The sequence below is a fragment of the Apodemus sylvaticus genome, chromosome 10 (genome assembly GCF_947179515.1).
Source record: "Apodemus sylvaticus chromosome 10, mApoSyl1.1, whole genome shotgun sequence".
NCBI classification, from domain to species: domain Eukaryota; kingdom Metazoa; phylum Chordata; class Mammalia; order Rodentia; family Muridae; genus Apodemus; species Apodemus sylvaticus.
The window spans coordinates 99,557,446-99,572,629 of NC_067481.1; the positions used below are offsets into that span (position 1 = coordinate 99,557,446).

General features: G+C 49.0%; 1 protein-coding gene across 1 annotated transcript in view; it reads left to right on the forward strand.

Moving 5' to 3' along the window:
• The window catches only part of C10H16orf96 (chromosome 10 C16orf96 homolog), a 33,451-nt gene that overhangs the window by 1,640 nt on the left and 16,627 nt on the right, over positions 1 to 15,184 (forward strand). The window contains exons 2-5 of the mRNA XM_052196003.1: positions 11,842 to 12,051; positions 13,291 to 13,371; positions 13,555 to 13,641; positions 13,741 to 15,172. Coding sequence (XP_052051963.1) covers positions 11,842 to 12,051; positions 13,291 to 13,371; positions 13,555 to 13,641; positions 13,741 to 15,172 — 1,810 coding nt within the window. The remainder of the gene's footprint in view (positions 1 to 11,841; positions 12,052 to 13,290; positions 13,372 to 13,554; positions 13,642 to 13,740; positions 15,173 to 15,184) is intronic.

Consider the following 15,184-nt stretch of genomic DNA (forward strand, 5'->3'; position numbering starts at 1 on the left):
AAAGCATGTGCTCATGCTAGGAATCCTAGCATTTGGGAGAAGAGGCTGGAGGGTCCGAAGTTCAAGGCAAATTCCACACCAGCCTAGGTACATAGGACCCCTGGTCCAATAATAATAACACAAAATATTGTGTCATGTGACTCTTCAATTTAAAAAAAAAAATGAGACTGCATGGTGGTGGTGCACATCTTTAATCCCAGCACTTGGGAGGCAGAGGCAGATGGAGCTCTATAAGTTCATGGACAGCCTGGTTTACAGAGTGAATTTCAGCACAGAGAGCCCTATCTCAAAAATCAATTAATATGAGGATCTGTCATCGGGGAGACACTATAGTCATCATGACAATAGGAGCTTCATCTTGGCAAGAGACACAGATAAAATGAATGAATACAAATCCCCGAGAAGTCGCCATGCAATGGGTAATTATCCCTGTTCTGTAGGTGAGGAGCATTTACAACTGATACTCAGAAAAGCTCTACAATTTGTTGGAGGCTCCACAGCCAGTAAATCTGAAACCAGGAGCTGAATCAAGTGCTTGACTCAAATGAAATGTCATGCCCCAATTCTTCCTACTCTAGAATGTAGTTATATCAACAAAACTAGTTCAGAAAGAATAAAAAAAGAAAACCAGAGGCTGGGGAGATAGATAGGCAGTTAAGAACATTTGTTGCTACGGTTTTCGGTGGTGGACACTTTTAATCCCAGCATTCAGGAGGCTGAAACAGGTGGATCTCTGAGTTTGAAGCCTGCCTAAAATCTTGCTATTCTTACAGAGGACCTGGGTTCAATTCCCAGTCCCCAGGTTCACAGCCATCCATGAACCCCATTCTAATGCCCTTATCCAACCTTCAAGGACGCCAGGTGTGAACATGGTGTTCACACAAACATGCAGGGAAACCCTCTACACAGAATAAAATGAATCAATCGTTAAACTTTTTTAAATGAAAAGGAAAGAGAAACAACGCCTTTAAGATGGCTCAGCAGGGGCTGGAGAGATGGCTCAGTGGTTAGGAGCACTGATTGCTCTTCCAGAGGACCTGAGTTCAATTCCCAGCAACCACATGGTGACTCACAACCATCTGTAATGGGATTCGATGCCCTCTCCTGGTGTGTCTGAAGACAGCGACAATATGCTCATACATAAAATAAATAAATAAAAATTAAATAAAAAGAAGATAACTCAGAAGGTAGAGCTGTTTAGGGCCAAGGTTGAGGACCCGAGTCGACCCCCTGGGACCCACATGGTGGAAGGAGAGAATTGACTCCACATATCCTCTGATCTCCACAAAGTCCCTGGATCTGCACACACGTGCACACAGAGAACAACAATGATGAATGTAATTAATTTAAAAGAGGGGAGGGGCTGGAAACATCCAGGCGTGCATGCCAACACTTGGGAAGGTGAGCCAAGAGGTACCCAGGTTCAAGGCTAGCCTGAGCTGTCTCTCAGACCTCGTCTTGAGGGCCTAGTGCTGTGGTAGTGTACTGTCCTGGCAAGCACATGGCCCTAGGCTTCATCGCCAGTGAAGAAGGACTGTTGACAGGAGAACTCAACTCTCACCAGCTGCTGCTGCAAGAAGTGGAAGAAGCTTGTCTGGAACACAGCTCACCGGTCTCAAGAGGGGAAACAGAGTCACCATGTGACTGTGACAGCAGCTCACACTAGGGTATGAAATCAAAAGAACTGAAAACAGATTCAATCAAACACCTGCACACTGGTGTACCCCACAGAGGCCGCCCAGATGTCTCTCAGCTGAGGGTACGTCTGCTCTGACCACACATCCGCTTTGAGCCGTGGGCCTTAAGCAGCTCACCCTCCACACCCCCCACCTCCCTCACCTCCCCCACTCCCCCCAATCTCCCACTTCCCCCCACTTCCCCACCCCCATTCCACAGTCTGTGAAATGGAGATCAGAGTTACACCTCCTTCTGGAGCTTCTGGTGTGTAGAGGAAGAATCCTTGACACTCAGCTAGAACTAAGTAAATCCTAGGCCTTGTAAGACGTGGGGTGGAGGGGATTGGGAAATAGAGTTTAAGCTAAGAAGAAAGGTGACATTTTGAGTCAGGAGCAAGGCTTCAGGTCCAGACTGAGTGAGGCACTGTGTTGAGGCACGGTGTTCCAGTCTCCACCAGTCTATGTGCCCTGATGGTTAGGAGAACCCTAGACGAGAGAAGTAGAGAATTGCCACTAGCAATTTAGAGATAGGAAGGGCTCTTCTCACCCCCAATGTGTGGCAGAGTCCTCAGAATTATGCCAGTCACCCAACAAGTCTCAGATGAGAGCCTAAACTGGGCACCAGCCACAGACAGGCTGCTGGGTCTGACCAAGGGGTTGCAGGTGTGAAATCTTCAACTCAGGAGTTTGTAGAGATGACTAAAGAAACAGGCTGCAAGAGGCAGGGAGGGGGGGACTGGAGAGATGGCTCAGCGGTTAAGAGCACTGACTGCTCTTCAGAAGGTCCTGAGTTCAAATCCCAGCAACCACATGGTGCCTCCCAACCATCTGTAATGAGATCTGACGTCCTCTTCTGGTGTGTCTGAAGACAGCAACACTGTACTTACATTAAAAGAAAGAAAAAAGGAACAGGCTGCCCTCCTATCTCTCAGTGTTGTGTCTCCTGACTTTCCTGAGCTGTGCACCTGGCCTGTCCCATTTCCTTCTTCCCTTCCCTGGGTTGCTCTCTGTCCAGGAAAACAGTGACGGCCCCTCATGCGTTTACTAATCCCAGTCTTCAGATGGTGCATCTGAGGTGCAGGTTAACTGAGCCATGCGAGGTCATTACACTGGGAAACAGAGAAGCCATCAAAACCCTGGCAGAGTGGACAGGAGGACTAACTCCAGCCCCTTCTGCTAGCAGGAAAGGGTGATAACTATTGATGGGTGTTTCCTTATCCCAAGATTGTAGTTGGGATTCACATGAACTGTGTCCCGAGAGACAGCTCGGCTAGAAAGGCCCGCCTAGCATGCATGAGGCCCTGGGTTCTATCCAGACAACACATAAGCCAGGTATGGAGGCTGCATCCCAGTATGTGAGTGATACAGAAAAGTCTGGGGTTCGAGGTCATCCTTGATATTCAATTCAGGGCTGGTCTGGATCACATGAGAGCCTACCTTAAAAAAAAAATCTCTCGTTAACTGTAAATCATGCAGTGCCACATTCAAGGTGCTCTGCCTGGGGCGCTATCAACATCACTCAGAGATTTCTCCTGAGCAGGAAAACAGGGACACAATCTCAGTGAGTCAGGAGGCCCCGGCCCTGTGGGAACACAGAGGCCTGAGGCTGTGGAGTGCTGGAGGGCACAGAAACTCCACCTGGTCACCACAGCCAGGTCTGACTCCAGGCAAAAGAGCCAAGCAACCCCGGAAGAAGGGTCAAGGGTCGGTCATTCTGCTGCAAGGACCACATGCTCTGGGAGTCCTTTGATATAGAGTGTGTAGAAGAGGCAAATATCGGAAGAACCAGAGAGAGGATTTGTGGCTTCTAGGAAGAAGAAGCATGAGGAGTCCCTGCTGATGAAGAAAGAATTTTCTTCCAGGGCAATAAAAGGTCTTGAAATTATGCAAAAGGACGCGTTCATGTGTTCAGGAACAGAGCAGAGCAGGGATGCCTGGGCCAGCATCAGCCTTGTTGAGCTTCAAGACAACACTGCTGGAGACAAGGCTGCCCCTGAGAGCCTAGAGCCTCACGGCAGGACAGATGGACACGGATGTTGGAAGTGCTAGCCACAGCCTGCCTCCCTGGTCTTTGATCTTGCTAAGTAAAGGCTTCCAGAACTCTCCAGTGCCCTGAGAAGCCAAGGAAGATCACCTGCTCTGCTCAGGAGAGGCCTCGTGGACAGGATCAGACCTGGCACTGTACCCCTCAGAGGACTGTCTGTACCGAAAAGGAATGTTCTGTCCATTAGCGCATGCTAATGGATGACTGGATGAAGTTGCCATGGTGCCTGGTACGAGAAGAATGGGAGCTGCCTTGGTCAGTGTCTGCCCGAGCTAGACAGTGAGGGTGCAGGCCAGGTGTCACAGAGATGCTGGGATCCCCTCCACGGCCTTTCTCTGGGATGCTTGGATCCTGCCACCCTTAGTTGTCACCCCTTAAGGCACAAAAAAAGACTGTGGTTCTCAGAACTTACACCAGAGAAGGCAGAGGGTGACTGGAAAACCAACACAAACACCAGAGACCTCCTGCCCCATGGTGGGTCCAAGGCCCACGCACACTGGTCCCACAATAACTCATTATTACCAGGGTTTGGCTGTCAGGTTTTGCCATCCCAATACTATTGACATAGCAGGGTCACTCTCTGTGGCTTGGAACTGTTCTGTGCATTAGAGGTACCGAGTAACACCCACAGACACTGGAAGCGCCGCCTTCTTACAGCCACTGAAAACACCTCCAGAGACTGCCAGGTGCCCACCAGCCCAGGTGAGGGCTACTGGATTGGGAAACTGCGAATGCAGAGGAGACACATGTCTGTAACCCCAGGACTGGAGAGGCAGAAGGTCAAGTTGGTCTACATATCAGGTTCAAGGCACAACTAGATAGCCAGATCCCTGTGTTAGGAAGACAGGGAGGATGGAAAGGAGAGGGAGGGAGAGAAAGGAAAAAGAAAAGAGAAAACTGCCAGGTGGTGGTGGTGCACACTTTTAAAGACGGGCAGATCTCTGTTAGTTCAAGGCCAGCCTGGTCTACAAAGCAAGTTCCAGGACAGCCAAGGCTACACAGAGAAACCTTGGGGTGGGGTGGGGGAGAGACAGACAGAGAGAGAGAGAGAGAGAGAGAGAGAGAGAGAGAGAGAGAGAGAGAGAGAGAGAGAGAGAGATTGAGCTGCTGTGGTAGCCTCAGCCATCCACCATCTTTGCCAGATTGTAACCCACTGTCTGTCACCAGCCCAACCAGCCCCAGCACTTCCCACACCAGCTTCCTCTAGTAGATTTCTTTCAAATTTTGGGCCCCCTTTTGAGCCCCCAGATCCCTCATCTCCCTGGAAAACTGCCTTTGTTGGTCCCTCCTGTCTGGTTGAGACCCTGGTTTTCTTTTCTTTTTTTTTTTTTTTTAAAGATGTATTTATTTATTATATGTAAGTACACTGTAGCTGTCTTCAGACACCAGAAGAGGGCATCAGATCTCATTACAGATGGTTGTGAGCTACCATGTGGTTGCTGAGATTTGGACTTGGGACCTCTGGAAGAGCAGTCAGTGCTCTTGACCGCTGAGCCATCTCTCCAGCCTGAGACCCTGGCTTTCTTAAAGAATGTTTCTGGCACCCAGCATCAAAGGAGAAAAGAATGACATTAGCCCTTTGTTTCTGAGGCTGTTCCAAATGGCCTCCCTACCCTTCTCCAAAGTATGCCTATTGTACATCACACAAATTAAAATTACTTCACAATTAATTTGGATTTGGGGGTTGTATAATGTTCCTTAAGGGTGTTGGTTGTAGGGACTCTGTAACCAGGGCTACACAGAGGGAGACACTTTCATCATCATCGTCATCATCCTCATCATCACCACAGTGGTATTTTACTATTTTATTAAGATATCTGACATAAGCAGAAAATTCATGTACTGAAAGTATATGGAAATCAGTTATGACTGGAGATGGGAGTGGATAGGGCATTTTTATATTCCGTATTCTAGAAAAGCATCGCACACATGCTATGAATAGCTAAGTAGATATACATAGTTACTGGCTTGCTTGTCCTGAGTTAATTCCCCAGTATAGACCTAGAGGAACACAGGGTTGACACTAGCAGACACTAACTAGACTCAGTTTCCAGAAAGTGAGAGTTCAAGGAATGGCAACGGAGACACAGACATCACCGACCTGATGACCGCAGGCAGGACACCTGCCTTTGAGCCTCCTTATACAGCCTGTCGGCTAGAGCTGAGGCGGAAGGCAGCACACCGTGGGTGTTGATTTAACACTGTCTTCGGGGATCACCAGCTCTCTGAACACAGCACAGCTTAGCAGGTTCAGTTCTTGTCTCTGCTCATTGGCGTTTGTGGCAATCGATACCAGCTCCAAGATTCCAATACTGATCGCAGCTGTAGTGCATTCACAGAATTGTGAGACTCTTGCCATCTAATTTTAGGACATTATCAAGAGCCCCAGGAGAGATTCCTTAATGACTTGCAGTCACACCCACTTCTGCCCGCTTGAGTTCCCAGAATTTCATTGTGTCATAAGGTTTCCCAGCTTAACCTCTGTGAAGGCCTGGCGGTGGTGGCACACGCCTTTAATCCCAGCACTTGGGAGGCAGAGGCAGGAGGATTTCTGAGTTTGAGGCCAACCTGGTCTACAAAGTGAGTTCCAGGACAGCTAGGGCTACACAGAGAAACCCTGTCTCGAACCCCCCCCCCCCAAAAAAAAAACCTCTGCAAAGCATTTGCCAGTGCCTTGTTATTCTATTGCCGAGTGATACAGGCTTTCTATGCATTTGCTACATTTGACTTCTCAGCTCATGGACATTTGGGCTCTTGTCATCTTGGGCTGTTATGGCTCCTGCTCTTATGAACATCAATGCAGAAGTTTCTGTGGGTCCTTTAAAAAGACACACCTTTATTCTGAACACTCAACAGCAGAGGCAGATCTCTATGTGTCTGAGGACATCCTGGCCTACATATTGAGTTCCAGGACAGCCAGGGTCACAAACCACTTTAAAATAACTTACTTTTTTGTTCATAATTATGTTGTTCATTTGTGTCTGTGTAGGAGTGTGTGCACCTGTGCATTTGCCTTTGGGGGCCAGAAGAGGGCGCTAGAGCCTTTGGAGCTGGAATTACATGGGTGCTGGGAATTGAATTCTGTTCCTCTAGAAAGCACCAAGTGCCCTGAACTGTTGAGCTGTCTCTCTAGCATATCTGGCTCCCACTTTTTTTTTTTTTTTGAGACAAGACCTTAAACTGGCTCCTAGGCTCAAGTGATCCTTCTGCCTCAGCCTTCCAAGTAGCTGGTACTACAGACCCAAACCACCACACGAGACAACTTTTACACGTGAATATCTAATTATCCTGTAACCATTAAGAGCACTGGCTGCTGCACCAGGGGACTCTGGCTCAATCCCCAGCACACACCGCACACACAGGGTTGCCAACACCATCTGTAACTCGAGTCCCTGGGAACCTGATGCTCTCTTCTGCCCTCTGTGGGGGCGTCATGTGCACATGTGAAACACAGACATAAATGCAGACAAAAAATGTGTACACATAAAATAAATACAATTTTACATATTAGTTAAATGGGAGCCTGCCAGTCTGTCTCCAGGCCATCAACTTTATTTTGCTGATCCGTGCATCCTTCCTCTTGTCAACACCACGCTGCATTTCTTTCGCCTCATCGGAGACAGAAGCCAGGGCTTTGTGGATACCGGACTAGTGCTCTGACCCTGACTTCTAGTCCCAGCTCCGCCCGCCACACTGTGCTCATGACTCTAGTCTTGATATTTGGAACCTGCTCGCACAGGTCTCCTGCGTTGCTCTTTAAAATTGCTGTGGCTGTTCCGGAGCCAGGAAAGTGCATGAGAACTGTGTTTACCAACCTTTGTGAACTTACCCGATGGGGATTGGATTAGATTGGGTTGGTAGATAAGTCTGGAGAGTGTGGCCAGGGCACAGGGCAGTCTGGGGCTTGGTGGTTAAGAGCACTGGCTGCCTTTCCTGAGGATCAGGATCCATTCCCAGCACCCACAAAGCAGCTCACAACTATATAACTCCAGACCCAGGGGACCTGATGTCCTCTTCTGGACTCCTAAGGTACCAGGCAGTCACATGACACACAGATAAGACTGCAGGCAGGGCTGGAGAGATGGCTCAGTGGTTAAGAGCACTGACTGCTCTTCCAGAGGCCCTGAGTTCAAATCCCAGCAACCACATGGTGGCTCACAACCATCTGTAATGGGATCCAATTAAAGAGAGTGGCAGTATACTCCCATACATAAAATAAATAAATCTTAAAAAAAAAAAGACTGCAGGCAAAACAACACCCATACATAAAAAAATGTTTTACATTTTTACCACATATACATTGTGTACATGTATGTTAAAGGATAAATAAAATTATTTTAAGCCAGAATCATGAGGAGAGGATATTTTCTAATTATTTGAGAAATATGTATTGGCCTAACTAACCAGGACATGGATGGAACCCATGGATGGTGAAAGGAAAGACACGGGCTCAGCACAGGGGAGAGTTATTTGTTCCAGAGGGAATAAGAGACACAGACAGGAGTTAGAGGATGAGAAGGGAAAAAAGGAAGATAGGGAAGAGATATTTATCCCGGAGGACAAAAGACCGACTCCAGGGAGAGAGAAGACAGATATGGCCCATAGGCAAATGGTTTATAAGGGGAACAGAGGAAACCCTGTGTTAGGATGAGGTGATTAATTTTAACTGGGCATGTTAATTAGGAGGGAGAAGTGGCCAAATAAGGGACTAGACCTTGGTGGCTGAATTTAGGAGTGTGAGCAGAGGGGACTGAGCTAAGCCGAGGGAATGGGGTTGGGGGCGGGGAGGGAAGGGCAAGGCCTGACAGAGCCCTGCTTGCCGGGCTGGGTGGCGGGCTGGGTGGTGGGCTGGGCTGGCCAGACTCTCTCCATCCAGGCCTTCTTGCTGATCTTGTTTGGCTGTTCTGTTCAAGCCTAGCCTTGAACTAGCTATAGCACAAGATAACCTTGAATTTTCAGTGTCTCTGCTTCTCAAGTGCTGATTAAGGATGTGTCGCCTTCATTGAATTTCCTCCTCAGAACTGTAGCCTTCTTTACTGCTGTGAAGTGAGATTACTTTCTCCATTTTGGGAAGCCTGGGGATACAATTGCTTTTTGTGAAATGATACTGTATTTATTCTACACACTTGCTGAACTAACTTATTAGTTCTAATCATCGTTTTCTCTGCACTTTGATTTTAAAATTTTTTTTAATGTAATACATCTTTTATTTTAGATTTATTACTCTTTCTGTGTATCAGTATTTTGCCTGCATGTGTGTATGTGCACCACATGTGTGTTTGGTGCCGGTAGAGGTCAGAGGAGAGCGTCCCCTGGGGGTGGAGTTAAGGACACACACACACACACACACACACACACACACACTAATGCTCTGGCGCTGACACCTAGGTCTTTCAGCCCTGGGCTGAGGAAGTTCTAACAGGCATTTTTACCTTGAAAGTAGGCTGGATTTTAATAAATGCTTTTTTTGTGACTCACTGAGATGACGCACTGTTGCTTGGTTCTGTTCGTTTGGCTGGTCGCTTTGTTGTTGTTCCAGACAGGGTCTCACAACACAGCCTTGGCTAGCCCGGAACTCATGGTGCAGACCAGGCTGGCCTCAAACTGGTAGACACCTGCCTGTTTCTCTCTGCCTCCCAAGTGCTGGAGCTAAAAGCATGAGTCACCTCACTCAGAATTGACTACTTTTTCACAGATGGGATTTTTTTTAACTGCTGTTATATTAAGTGACTTTTAGATAAGGACTTGATTGAACTCCTGCTACTTACTAATACAACTTGGCCATGCCACACGGCTCTCACGTATTGCTTGGTTTAATCAGTTAAAATTTCTATTTGTTTGTTTGTTGAGAAAGGGACCCTTTATGTTTGCATACATCACCATGACCAGCAGCTAGCTAGTTTTGAGTCTTGCATAGCCCAGGATAGCCCCCAAACTTGTCATGTAACCGAGAATGACCTTACCTTCCTGCCTTCTGCCTCTGCCTCCTGACTTTAGGAGTTATGGTCATGAACCGTCACTACAAGCTGTTTCAGTGCCTTAAGATGGAAGATTGAGCCATTGCATTGAGATATTTTTTGAGTGACGTAGTCCCTGGTAGCTACAATAAAAGCCTCTGTGCACACTGCTCCTGCATCCAGTAGGTGCTGATGCGTTGCTTTTGTTTGGTCTTGGTACAGCCCTTCTAGGTTTCTTTAGATCACTGCTTTCAGAGAATATCTTTTTCTTTTCTTTCCAAATTATTTATAACTTTGTGTTATCAATGTGTCTCAAGCCTGGAAACTTAATTTAGCATTCCTACTGCTGAGGCCAAGGAGTTCAAGTTTCAGTCCAGCCTGGGATACACAACAAAGAAATAAATGTGTCTCTTGGGCTGACGAGATGCCCCAGTTGGTAAGGTGTTTGTCACACACACATGAGGATCTAAGTTCTACCCCCTCCAACCACATGAGAAGCCAGGCATGTGGCCTCCACCTGGAATCCTAATGCTGCAATGCAGACCCCAGAGGGCCTGGGCTGCTGGCCCCTCACCCTGCACCCATCAGTGATCTGCAGCCCCCACTGAAAGTCTTGGCTCAAAAAATGAGGTGGATGGTGACTGAGAACAACATTCAGGGTGACCTCTGGGGTACACACACATAGACACACACACACACAGAGACACACACACAGACACACACAGACACACACACACACAGACACACACACAGACACACAGACACACAGACAGACAGACAGACACACACACACACACACACACACACACACACACACACACGCATGCACACACTAAAACACGCCTTTTACATAGCATGTAGCTGGATTTTTGTTTTTGTTTTTTCAAGACAGTGTTTCTCTGTGTAGCCCTGACTATATAGAGAACTTGCTCTGTAGACCAGGCTGGCCTTGAAGTCACAGAGATCCACCTGCCTTTGCCTCCCAAGTGCTGGGATTAAAGGCATGTGCCCCCATACCTGGCATAACTATATCTTACTGTTACACATTCTGTCACTCTTCATCTTTTACCAGGAAGTTCCATCCTTAAAATGTATATAAATTATAATGTATATAAATCATACATTTGCTCTTAGTATAATTGTAGAGAAGCATTGGCTTGTACCAGTTTTGTTTTGTGTGAAATGGTTAATTTTGTTATGTGTGAAATGGCTAATCACACCTTGGGGTGTTTATACACATGACCGTGTTTTCACTCCCACTCACTTTATAGCTGAAGAATCAAAGCCTAGAAAGTCACAGAAAATCACCAGTTGCTGTGAGCTGGGTCTACGAGCCCAGCTTCTCAGACATGAGCTTCTGGTTCAGAGGTCACCTCCAAAGCCCTGCCATGACCCCTCTCACCAGCCAGTCTGTCTCTACATGCAACCAGAGGGGTCTCTGCAAACTATGACTCCACAGGACTTGGGAGCAGAGGCAGGAGAACTCTAAGTCAGTGTAGGCTATATACGTAAGTTCCCAGGCAGCCTGGGCTACACAGTGAGACTCTGCCTCAAAAAGCCAGTCAATCCACCACTTTAAATCAAAATAAATAAATGTGCAAGTCTCATCTCCCCTGCTCTGAGCCTCCAAGGGTTCCCACATGAGGACTGCTTATACTGCCTCTCTAGCGCCTTCATGTCCAATATACATCATACACACACACACACACACGCACACATGGACACACACATGGACACAGACACACACACATGGACACACATGGACACACACACAATGAGAGAGAGAGAGGGAAAGAGGGGGAAAGGGGAAGAGGGGGGAAGTGGGGACAGAGGGTAGAAGAGAGGAGAAGGGAAGAGAGGGGAGAAGGGAGAAGAGAGGAAAGGGGAGAAGCAGAAAGAGGAAAGGGGAGGAGGGAGAGGAGGGGAGGGGAAGGGGAAAGGGAAGGGAGACGGGGAGGAAGAACTACATTGGGTGCCTTTCCTACCCAGGCTGCTTGGAGATCATAGCCTGCTCTCAGTTTCCTTTGCTGGTCTCTGGGTACATCCATTTTAGGCCTTTCAAGAACCAAGAAGATGCCGTAGGTGGCTGTCACCAAAAGCTTCTAATGCGACATATTCTTTCTACACCCAATTTCATGGCTTCCTCCCTTTTCTCCCTGTCCAGTTTACCAAGACTCTTCAGGATCTGCTGAGCGACCTTCATATACTCAAGAGCACCGTTGAAACTGTCCAGAAGGATGTGGACACGATCAAGTTTATATTTGATAAGGTAGTCATCGCTCTCTCTTTGCTCTACCAGAAAGGGAGGAGAAAGGTTTATGCCACGCTAGCAAACCATTTGCCCCGTTCCCCTGAACTTTCTGTGATCCCTCAGGTATCAGTAACTGGAACTTCATCTTGACTTAGGAAAAATAACAGAATTTATTGTTTTTTACTTTCTAAATTGCTTAAAATGCAGGGGGATGGGGTGGGGGTGGGTGGGGTGGGTGGGGTGAGTGGGTGGGTGGGTGGTGTATGTTTTAATGTTTTGTGTCTGGATGTTTTGCTCATCTGCATGTGTGTGTGCCATGTGTGTGTCTGGTGCACGCGGAGTTCAGAAGAAGCTGTCAGATCCCCTAGGACTGAAGTTACAGATGGTTGGGAGCCATTGTGCAGATGCTGGCAGGTTCAGGGTTGCCCGGGTATTGGGCAGCTGCAGAATTCAGGTTCACCAGCTTTCCTTTCACTGGAAGCACCGTCCACTCTAAAAAGCAGGCTAAACCTAGTACGGGTGCGGGAGCTCCTACTACTCCGTGTCATCAGTGTGACATCCCAACCTGCCACGGAGCGGCACAGAATCCCTGAAGCGAGAGGCAGCAGCCTCCAGACCACAGCAGATGAAGTGGAGCTGGAGTGGGGAGTGGGGAGCCAGGTCTTCACCTGCAAGCCACAAAGCATTGCGGCTGGGCCTTTGCCCCAAAGAGAGTGATTCAATGTAGCAAGCTAGAAAGGACACCTTGGGGCAAGTGTGTCTGAGAAATAATTCCTCCTTGGCCAGTCTCTTGCAGAGTCGGTGTCCTCAGTGTTGATCTGCTCTGTGACAGGGTACCTTGTAGCCCAGCCTGGCCTCCTGTAGTAGAGACTGGCTTAGATCTGATTGTCCTGCCCCACATCACAGCAAGCACGCAGTAGTCACTCCTGGTTTTATACAACACTGGGAATCAAGCTGAGGTTCCAGATATGCTTGGCAAGCAGGCGACCAACTGGGCTCCACGCCCTCTCTCCCCTTAAAGAGTCTTTTTCCCCTTTAACACTTTTATTGATTCCTGTGAACTTCAAGTCATGCACCTCACTCACACTCCACTTCCCAGTCCTTCGGTGTCTGCTTTGCCACCCTTGGGACCTTGCCCCTCTTGAAGAGTCTTCATAATCTACCCATTCAGCGTCCTGAAAAAATTCAAAGATTGTTAAATACTTTGTAACCCAACATTTCCCAAACTTTTTTTTTTTAACCCTTTTTCTCTCCTGGGAAATTCCACCTTTCCGTTCCACACTCGGTTAGCTAATATAGCGAGAAGCAGCCAGGCTGGGACCAGAACCCGTACCCCAGCCTCAGATTCGGTTTCTTGGACAGGTAAACCCACAAAAAGTAGAACTTCTCGGTGATGACTTGAAAATACAGAGCCGGAAGCTGGGTGCCCTGCAGCGAGAAGTGGTAAGGAGCTTTGGATCGCAGTCTCTTACCCTGTACACTAGGGGTTACAGCACACTCTGGGAAGGGTTTCAGTGAGCAGGAAAGTCCCCAAGAGTAGGTGTGGGAGCCCCACACCCACACCCACACCCACACACGCTGGCCCCGCCCCCCGCCCCCACTCACTTTCTCCATCCCACTACACAGGTTACCCTCCAGAACAAGGTTCGTGCTGTCCCCCAACCCGAGGATCTGGTGCTCTGGAGTGGCCTCCACGAGGCCATGTTTGCTCCGGTGAGTGGAAAAGGAAGGCCTGGATCCGGGGACAGGGGGCGGAAGTAGGGCGTGGAGGAATGAGAGCAGACCAACCAGCTCAAGCTCCTTCCCCTGCAGGGGCAGCATAAGCTGGAAGTGGAGCCGTCCAGTGTATGGCCGAGCATGACCTCTCTTCCAGAGTCTCCTTTGGAGCTGCAACCTGAGGACATTCATGTCCCCATCCACACTGCCGCCACCATGCCCACCTTGGTGCAGCTTGGAACCACAGGAGTCCTCAGGGAAGAGGAGCTTGCTCGGGCTGCTCAACTTCCCGACGTCCAGGGCGCAGTGCAGGCTCAGGCCTCTGTGTCTCGTACACAGAGTCTGAGACAGGCTGTCGCTGTCCCTGTCCCTGTCCCTGTCCCTGGATTTGCGCCTGTTCCTGGTTTCATGCCAGTCTATGGGCCTCGACCTGGAATGGCTCCCCCAGGTCCATGGACCTTACCACCAAGAGGCTGGGCTAGGGGTAACGTTTGGCCTATGTGGGATATGGGTTCCTACCCGCCTGGCCTAGGTCCATTTCGCCCTACGGGCCCGATGCCCAGGGCTCCTTTCCCAGCCATGGAAAGTGGAATACCATGGACTGAGCCACTGCCACAAGACGCCCGCCGGCTCCCAGGTCTTGAAGAAAAAGGGCCTGAATATGAGGATTACTACGCGGAAGGCTATCAGGAAGAGATACCTATGGAAGAGGCTCCCCAGGAAGAGATCGTCGCTGAATATGGGGCTCTCGAGGAAGAGATGCCTACGGAAGGGGCGGCTCCCCAGGAAGAGATGCCTACGGAAGGGGCTCCCCAGGAAGGGACTCCCAAGAGACGAGCTCAGGAGAAGATTTCCAAGGAAAGGGTCCCCAGGTACAGGACCCCCAAGGAGAGGGCTACCTATCACAAAATCCCCAAGGACGTGGCTCCCCAAGAAGACATAGACACCAAAGATGAGGCTCCTGAAACCAAAGTCCTCAAAAAGGTGATCTACAAAGACAGACCCCAGAAGGACAAGGCCCCAGAACCACGCCGGAAGGGCCCTCCGTCCGCCATAAAGAAGCTGAGGTCTGCTGTTGCCATAGCTGCAGCAGCTGCCGCCGCCTACGCAGCCGCAGCAAATACAGCAGCCCAGGCAGCCAAAGATGCTGTCAAGGCCGTCCAGGATGTTCCTGCAAGCCAACTGGCTACCAAAGCAGGGTTCATTGCATCATCAGGGCCGTTAGGGGCCTTTGCAGATTTCCTGGGTGCAGGATTTGGCCGCGGGGCCACTGCCACCATCCCCTTCAGTGAGGATGAGATGGAAGAGCTTCCTGAAGAGTTTGCAGCACCCTTTAACCCCTTCACACCCAAACCAATGCTGTCCCAGGCCATGATAAATGCCATGCAAGCTTCGAGTCCTGAAGAAAAGAAAAAGGCTGTGCAGTACTCCATGAGCCACATTGCCCAGATGCCCAGCCGACATGACTCCCTAAAAGAAGAGTTTGCCACACTGTCGACCACCTTAAACCAGCGCTTAAATTACCTAGGTAGGCCTGGCC